The 9,714-nt window shown below is 42.1% G+C and overlaps 1 protein-coding gene across 1 annotated transcript in view; it reads left to right on the plus strand.

Annotated features, from left to right (window-relative positions):
* The first annotated feature begins 2,760 nt into the window (after nt 1-2,760).
* LOC143285967 (serine protease 55-like) overlaps nt 2,761-9,714 on the plus strand; it is a 59,747-nt gene continuing 52,793 nt past the window's right edge. Inside the window, exons 1-3 of the mRNA XM_076593416.1 lie at nt 2,761-3,004; nt 3,643-3,680; nt 5,913-6,106. Coding sequence (XP_076449531.1) covers nt 2,879-3,004; nt 3,643-3,680; nt 5,913-6,106 — 358 coding nt within the window. The 5' untranslated portion in view covers nt 2,761-2,878. The remainder of the gene's footprint in view (nt 3,005-3,642; nt 3,681-5,912; nt 6,107-9,714) is intronic.

Here is a 9,714-nt window from a genome sequence, read left to right on the forward strand (position 1 = left end):
CTCTCCCTCTTCCCCCTCCCTGAACACATCACCCCCCTTAGAGGGGGGGGACGGGCAGCGGTGAGTATGTGGGGGGTAGCCTCTCCCCCTGCCCTGAAACGCCTCACCCCCCCCCCCCTTAGGGGGGAGAGGCAGTGGGAGGATATGGGGGGGGTGGCCTCTCCCCCTTCCTGTACACATCAGCTCCCTTAGGGGGTGGGGGTGTGGCAGTGGGGGGGATGTTGGGGGGTGGCTCTCCCCGTGCCCCCTCCCTGAAACACCTCACCCCCCCCTTAGGGGGGGGGGCAGTGGGAGGATATGGGGGGGGGGGTGGCCTCTCCCCCTTCCTGTACACATCAGCTCCCTTAGGGTGTGGCAGTGGGGGATGTTGGGGGGTGGCTCTCCCCCTGCCCCCTCCCTGAAACGCCTCACCTCCCTTAGGGGGTGGGGGGCAGTGGGGGGATGTAGGGGGGGTGGCCTCTCCCCCTTCCTGTACACATCTGCCCCCTTAGGGGGTTGGGGGGGGCAGTGGGGGTGGTGTGTGGGTGGTGTGGCCTCTCCCCTTTCCTGTACACAGCCCCCTTAGAGGGGGGAAGGGCAGTGGGGGTGGTGTGGGCTCTCCCCATTCCCCCTCCTACACCTCAGCCTCGTTACAGGGGGCGGGGGGAAGGGCAGTGGGGGTGGTGTGGCCTCTCCCCATTCCCCCTCCTACACCTCAGCCTCGTTACAGGGGGCGGGGGGAAGGGCTGTGGGGGTGGTGTGTGGGGGTTGTGGTGTGTGGGGGGGGTGTAACCGCTCACACATACTTCTGTTAATATAAGAGGTCACGCTGGTGGACGATGAATGTGTCCACTCTTGAAAAACTCCTCAATCCCGCACCGCTCAGCACAGACACACACACACACACACACACACCACACACACACACACGTGCAGATCCCAGGCAAAGTGTACTTCAGCAACATAATATGAAGCGTGTCAGTGTTCCATTGTGATCTGCACGGAGCAGCCACACACACACACCGGACCCACTGTGCGCTCGTGTACAAGACAAAGAGACATGACACACACACCACCAGCACAACAGACACACAAGCAAGACAGCAAGCGTGGGATTGGTTTCAGGTACTGAGAGACACTCCAGATGGTTCCAAGTTTTGTAAAACATCGCACACCAACAATTTCCGACGTTCACAGATTGGATTCTTATACAGTAAGGTTTTACACACACACACACACACACACACACTGTGGTCAGCTGGTTCGGTTCCCTCGCTTTCTCCGTCCCTCACTGTCTCTCACGCGTGTGTGGGGTGGGTGGGTGGGTGGGTAGGTGGGGGAGGGTATTTGTATGTGCGTGTGTGCATGTGTATATGTGTGTATGTGTGTGTGTGTATGTGTGTATGTGCGTGCGAGCGTGCGTGCCTGCTTGCGTGTGTGTGTGTGTGTGTGTGTGTGTGTGTGTGTGTGTGTGTGTGTGTGTGTGTGTGCCTGCCTGCCTGCCTGCCTGCTTATATGTGTGTATCAGTGTGTGTGTGTGTGTGCGCGCGCGCGCGCGCGTGCGGGTTTGTGTTGGAAATTAATCAAACCCACTGAAGAAATTAGAAATTACGGGAAACTAAAACTAAACACAACAAACAAAAACACCACAAAATTCAAGTACATACACCACCGTTTGTTCAGAATCGTGCACGGCTAACTTTAAAACAACATCTCTCTCTCTCTCTCATATAACTAGCTAGCTAGATAGAGATGTGTGTGTTGCTGTTGTTGTTGTTGTTGCTGCTGACGTTGTTCTTGTTGTTGTTGCTGACGTTGTTGTTGTTGTTGTTAATAATAATAATAGTAATAATAATTCATAACTTTTCTATGGCGCGATATCCAGCACTAATGCTGCTCAAAGCGCCTTACATCATCGAGCCAGATAAGAACACAACATAAAACATTACAACAGCTCAATCCAATGCGTTCACAGAATGAATAGAAAGGCATGATCCACCAAACAATAAAAATATCAAGTAGATAATGCTTAGATTAAAAAGAAATACATTCCTAAAAATCACACATTTTTTAGACACACACATACATGAGCGCGCGCGCACACACACACACACACACACACACACACACACACACACACACACACACACACACACATGCACGCGCGCGCGCGCCCAGACACATTAAATATATCAACTGCACTAAAACAGGATTACGTGAGCATAAATATCTCTAGCATAAAACTCAATGTGGCGAACAGACTTTGGACTATCCATCGTGCTGAGTACAGAAATGTTTGCGGAAAAGGTGCGTTTTCAAATCTGACTTGAAGGTCTGGAGATATGAGCTTTTCTGAGGGACGATGGCAAAGAATTTCAAATTTGGGGTACTTGAGCCCTAAAAGACCTTTTCCCTGCACATTTTTTGTTGTTGACGTTGTTGTTGTTATTGACGTTCTATTACTTTGTCGCGAAATTCCATTTCACCGTGTATCGCGTTGTGTTGTCTGACTGTTCCCTGGTGTGCTCTGCTGCATGCCACAGGACACACACACACACACACACACACACACACACACACACATACAACACACCACACACACACACACACACACACACACACACACACACACACACACCTGTCAATGTCTCAGGCGCGGCTAGCTGTGTACGTAGGTACGTACACACACACACACACACACACACACACACACACAGCTATAAAACGCTGCTCACAACAGCACCCCCAAACCAATTCAACCACCAGTGTTAACGTTTCGTTCATCGCTCAGTAACAGACTTTACCACATAGGTAATCGGAAAATACTGGCCTGAAGAAAAGAAAGACTCAAAGGAGGAAAGAAAAGAGGAAAGAGGTGAGAAAAGGAAGCGCCAGCATTATGGCGTCTGTGACCTTGACCTTACTTCTGACCAGCCTGACCGCCCTGGCCCAGGTCACAGGTCACCATCACCTCCCACCCTCCACTGAAAGCCAGGACATTCCAGTGAGGACTGTCATCTCCTGGGTGAGTCAGCAACAACAAGGACAAAGAAAGCAACAATGGTGACAACAAACACGACGACAACAACAGCAACACAACAACAATAACGACGACAAAGACAACGACAAGGACGACAACAACAACAGCACCAACAAACACAGCAACATAAGAAGAACAACAACAGCAGTAGCAACAGCAAAAACAATACAAAAAGAACTACAACAACCGCAACAACATAAAAAAACACAACGAAAACAAGTGCCACTGCCAGGTCTGTCACCACCATCACCACAGCCAATATTACTGGTACTACTATAACTTATATTACTACAGCTGCTGCTGAAACTTACTTTTTTTTCATTCACGACCTGTTGGTTGTGTGTGAACTGCTGAGACAGGCAGAGTTAGTGTCAGGTGAACACGAATGTACTGTTTAGTTCCATACTATCCATTATAATCTGCTAGGTTGTTGTTGGTGTGTGTCCTCTAAAGAAATGCACTGTTTGGTTCCATATTATCCATTATAATCGATGTGTGTGTGTGTGTGTGTGTGTGTGTGTGTGTGTGTGTGTGTGTGTGTGTGTGTGTGTGTGTGTGTGTGTGTGAGCATACACATATACAAACATACATACATACAAATATACATTCCCTTTTTGTTTCAGATTTGCAGACTCCTAACCCGACTGGGTCTCCACACGGAGTAATACTTGTCACTACCATTTCTTCTGCAGAAATGGACTTCTGAATCTTTCCGATTTTCTTGTCCTTTTTAGCTCACTTCTGAATCTTTGCGAATCTATTGTCCTTTTTAACACACGTATATGTTAAATTACGAGTCTGTGTGAATGTATGTATGTATTCTGAGGTAAGCTTTAACAAATTTCATTTTCCAGTAAATGGGGCCTGCTGTGTCTGTCGATTCCAAATGTTTCTTTAAAACACAGAAAATGAGTCATTTCCTAATATTCCAATTATACTGACTATGCACTTCTGGAAAAGGTACATTAAAAAAGAAGAAACGATCAGCTTTTCCTTTATCATTTTACTCTTACATTTTTATATCATAATAACAAAACTTTAGCACATTTATCTGACACAGATATGTTGATCAATATTTTAAAATAATTTTGATGAAATATAAACTTCTGACTGTACCAACATTTCACAGAGTAACAATAGTAACCACCCATTATTTCTCACCCACCTCAGGTTCCAGGAAAATCCACCTTTTTTCCCAGCAACCTTCTAAGTGAGAGGTTTGGGTGTGTATGTGCGCGCGAGCGTGTGTATGTGCATGTGTGTGCGTGAGTAACTGTATTTGCGTGAAGAACTTAGAACTCAATTTTGTCGTAAAACCCATCAAAGGAATTCTAGGAAACTAAACACAACAAACAGGTAAAAGCAATAAACTGTGAGCACATGCAATATCTTCCACAAGACATAGTTATAGATTGTGAACTTTTAAACACTGATATGTATATTTTGCCTGTTCTGGCTGAAATTATTTTAATGGCAACAGAGAACTCGGAGTTTGGAGTATTGTGTTGACAATGCTATCTGGCCAATGATTCGAAGATCGGGGATTAACAGTCACAAAGAGGCGTGATCTCAAGTCGGAGTACATACTACACTTGTCCAGAAAATGCTGTTCATCCTCTAACTCCACATGCTTTACATAGCCGGTCTTTCCTAGTTAAGTTACAGTGACGTGCTCGCTCAGATTCAAGTTCATGTGCACTTATTCACAATCGACATTATGCTCCTCTATCTTTATAGTATTTTTACAGCTCATCAGGTAGGGTTGTAATGTATAAGTGTTCACAATTTTACAATAAAAGGAGAGCCTTGCAATGGTCCCGTTCTTTGTGCTGTTCCAAAATTGAACATAGCTATTTTGTACATTTTTCATAACACAGTATTTCAGTCGCTTAATGTTTAGTGTGTCTTGGTTTTTCCCACACGAGGGAGAATCCGATTGAAACGAGTATCTTTTTAAAATAGTTAAGCCAAGGAACTGTTTCCAATCATTTCATCTAAATCATGTCATCATTAACTTGCCTCTGACAGGTATTTCCTTTTGATTCTGTGACGTGCACCCAGAATGATATAATCTGACACACTGCAGTCAGAGAAATGGGGTATCTGCCTAAGTCTGCCAGAACTAGTAACTTAACTGTTCTTTTGATGTACATTTTCTGACGGGCATTTTCTAAAAAACAAAAGGCATTAAATTGGTTTAAAAGCATACAGGTCGCGGAGGAGTTTGTCGCAGTCTGATTGATGGAAACAACACTTCAGCGCCGGAAATGATAATAGGAGTTGCTAAAGTGTCAAACAGTTGCGTCCTCACATCCATCTTTTCTTTCCCTCGTGCACCGTAGTTCACAACACGCGCTGCTGTGTTTCCCTGTTTAGCGAAGTGGTCTTCAGCAAAGTGAAATTTTCCAATCATACGAAAAATAACTCCCCAAGTATTTGTATTTATCCGCCGTTTCCATGCAGTCATCACCACGTGAAAAGAGCACTGGTATTTTGGGTTCTTTTTTGTTTGTTTATTTGTTTTTTTTAACAACAACTTTAGTTTTGTACCTATTGATTTAAGCCCCCACTGCAGACAATATTCATGCAGCTTGTCCAGCTTTTTTTGTAGTGCTACTTTTGTTGTCAATAGCATCACAATGCCATCTGCACATAACAGATTGTGTGTGTGTGTGTGTGTGTGTGTGTGTGTGTGTGTGTGTGTGTGTGTGTGTGTGTGTGTGTGTCTGTGTGTCTGTGTGTGTGTGTGTGTGTCTGTGTGTGTGTGTGTGTGTGTGTGTCTGTGTCTGTGTCTGTGTCTGTGTGTCTGTGTATGCTGAGGGGTGAGGGATGGAGGAATTTTTCAAGAGTGGACACATTCATCGTCCACCAGTATGACTTCTTTTGCTAACAGAAGTCTGTGTGAGCGGTCACACACCCCACACACCACGCCCACTGCCCTCCCCCCCACTGAGGGGGGCGAGGTGTCTAGGGAGGGGGGCGTGGAGGGCAGGCCACAGTCCATCCCGGTACTGGCGTTGTGGCTGACCCAAGACTTTCCATTGGACAACGTGAAGGTGGCCACCGCCTTCCACAGATTGGAACAAAGTATGTTCATCACTTGTTTCTCTTCTTTCCTTCCTGGCAAACCTTTTGCTTCTCAGCATTTTGTTTCTCTTCTTTCCTTCCTGGCAAACCTTTTGCTTCTCAGCATTTTCTTTCTCTTCTTTCCTTCCTGGCAAACCTTTTGCTTCTCAGCATTTTGTTTCTCTTCTTTCCTTCCTGGCAAAACTTTTGCTTCTCAGCATTTTGTTTCTCTTCTTTCCTTCCTGGCAAACCTTTTGCTTCTCAGCATTTTCTTTCTCTTCTTTCCTTCCTGGCAAACCTTTTGCTTCTCAGCATTTTCTTTCTCTTCTTTCCTTCCTGGCAAACCTTTTGCTTCTCAGCATTTTGTTTCTCTTCTTTCCTTCCTGGCAAACCTTTTGCTTCTCAGCATTTTCTTTCTCTTCTTTCCTTCCTGGCAAAACTTTTGCTTCTCAGCATTTTGTTTCTCTTCTTTCCTTCCTGGCAAACCTTTTGCTTCTCAGCATTTTCTTTCTCTTCTTTCCTTCCTGGCAAAACTTTTGCTTCTCAGCATTTTCTTTCTCTTCTTTCCTTCCTGGCAAACCTTTTGCTTCTCAGCATTTTCTTTCTCTTCTTTCCTTCCTGGCAAAACTTTTGCTTCTCAGCATTTTGTTTCTCTTCTTTCCTTCCTGGCAAACCTTTTGCTTCTCAGCATTTTGTTTCTCTTCTTTCCTTCCTGGCAAACCTTTTGCTTCTCAGCATTTTCTTTCTCTTCTTTCCTTCCTGGCAAACCTTTTGCTTCTCAGCATTTTGTTTCTCTTCTTTCCTTCCTGGCAAACCTTTTGCTTCTCAGCATTTTGTTTATCTTGTGGCTACAGCCTACCACGATCGCTAATAACGGTACTCTTTTCTGTTTTTCTGTTTCCTTTCTTCTCTTCTTTTTTATCTTGTGACTACAACTTACCACGATTCTTACAATACGTGTCACTCGTTTCGTTCTTTCTTTCTTTCTTTCTTGTGAACTTTTCATTTTTCAATCTCTCTGTTTATATCTCTTGTGACTACATCCTAACACAATGTCAAACAATGTACGTCACTCGTTTCTTTCTTTTCTTTCTTTTTTTTTTTTTACTTTTTATCTTCCTTTCATTCTGTTCACACGTACAAGGTGGTAAACAATCACATTCATTTGTCTTCTTTAAAAAAAAAAGAAAAACAAATAAATAAAGCTAATACAACATATAAGGAGAAAAGCGGGTAGTGCAAATGCATATATGTATGGAGAAGAGACAGACAATGAAACAGAACAAACAGACTTTAAACATAAGTACAAGATAGAAGAATATATAGCGCGAATAAACTCACGGTATTCTGATTTTCAGAACACATGGATACCATATAAACCAGTGTTCTTAAAGTAATCGCTTGCTTCCACTCGGCTGCCTGACAAAGAATCTTTGTTGCTGATGTGTATTATTATGTATGTGTGTATATGTATATGCATGTGCATGTTAGTGATGGTTGATACATTCCTTTATTACACAATCCTTACGCACTGTTTGTGTACAGAACGCCCCCCCCCCCCCCCCCCCACCCCCACCCCTCCTAAAAAAACCGGATTTTTATGTATTATTATTATTGAACTACACCATGCAATAACATGTGCTTGACCCCATCTTCCACTGAAAATGAAGTGTTATAACTGCATTCAGTATGCTTACCTGTTTTGTAAAATGAAGTGTTATAACTGCATTCAGTATGCTTACCTGTTTTGTATAATCGAGTACCACTCATTCATGAAATACTCCCAATTGTTTAAAACCTTTTTTTAAGTTTACGAAGAAATGCTCTCAAAAGTGGATTAGTTTTGTTCATTTTACACCGATATACATACTGCTTTGCCAACAAAAGTATATAGTAAAAAATGGCATCGGTATGTATATGTCGATCAACTCCAAGGATAACAAGGCTTTTTGTCAACTGCATATTGCGAGCATTCATACATTTTCACTCACCACTGCGATAAAACCATGCCAGAATTTTCGGATATCTGGGCAATTCCAAAACATGTGGTCAATACTGTCTTTTGCAGAACGGCAAAAATTACAGCTGGCGTTATCTGACAAGCCCATTTGTTTCGAAATCACATTTGTCCCTATGCACCCATGGAAATTCTCATTCGAAACCATTTCATTTTTACATCAGAAAGTTTATGTAAATACAGAAAACATTTTTTCCAATCATTTTCAGCATCAAATTTTTCGAACCATTTTGCACAGCATTTTGGTGCAATGTTATTCTCAATGAATGAGTCATAGTATTTTCTGGATCCTTTGACAACAGACATTAAAGTTTAAAACAAAGTGACAATGTAATGGATTTATCATTATCTACTTATCTTTTTTTGGTACTTCTTATATATTCTGATATTGCAGATTTATAACCACAAAAGGTAACAAAATCAATATCTGCATGATATGTTTGCTTAAATTCTTCATATAACATAAAGTGACCATTTCCTTTTAAAAGTGTGCTATACAGTATATTCCGTTATCTAATACTTTCCGACTTAATCATCTTTTTACCTATTTGAATTCTCATGTTACAGAAAACTGGTTCAGCAAGAAGTTCTACTGAGTCTTTACATGAAATTGTGTAGAAGTATGTTTTATAAGCCAGCAATACCTCTGTCCAAAAACTATTTGATGCCGTGAATATCATAACAATTTAAGCAGAGGAAAGTTATATAATGCAGTATGTTTCCATTTGCATTTTGTTATACGGAGTTTTCTGACGCAGGCCAGCTTCAAAGCCACAGCGAAAGTTTTCAAATCTATCAGTCCAAGTCCTCCATTTCTTTTTCTTTTGTGTACAGTCTTTTTTTCTGCTAATTCTGTCTCTTTTCCTGTCCCATAAAAATTGATATCATAAGTTCTGTAGACTTTGGAAGAAAATATCAGGAGGGGTGGGGGTCGGTAAAAATGTATCATTTTGAAGAATAAGTGATTTTAATATTGCCACTCTTCCAATTGGAGTTATCTGTCTCTTTATCCAAATCTTGAATAGGTGTTTTTCTCAACAATTCTTTCTGAGTAGTTTATTTGAGTATAGTCTTTCAAATCATTTGTAAACCAAATACCTAACAATTATTTCAAACTGTGCGGGGTTCCATTCCATCTGCAAATGATCAATGTAACGAACTGGGAAGTTTTTACGACTGCCTAACCATACTGCACTTGTTTTTCTAGAGTTCATATAAAATCCTGATTTTCGCCCCAAAATATCTAATATGTATATTAAGTCTCAAATGACTTCTTATCACCTGGTAATACAAATGATGTATCGTCAGCATACCGAGATATTTGGTGTTCTGTGTTATCTTTCGTAATGCCACGAACATCCTTACATTCATGTACCATAATAGCCAATATTTCATCACACACTAAAAACAAGTATGTAGATATAGCGCCACCCTGTCTACATCTTCGCTGCATATTAAACCAATTAGAAATATGACCTTTAACAATAACACAAGATTTAATGTTGTTGTAGAATGTTTCTATCCATCTGCATATGTCTTCTTGAAAGCCAAAAGCCTTCAATACTTTGGATATGAAGTTCCAGATAACAGAGTCAAAATCTTTCTCGAAGTC

This window comes from Babylonia areolata, chromosome 9, assembly GCF_041734735.1.
Source record: "Babylonia areolata isolate BAREFJ2019XMU chromosome 9, ASM4173473v1, whole genome shotgun sequence".
Classification (NCBI taxonomy): domain Eukaryota; kingdom Metazoa; phylum Mollusca; class Gastropoda; order Neogastropoda; family Buccinidae; genus Babylonia; species Babylonia areolata.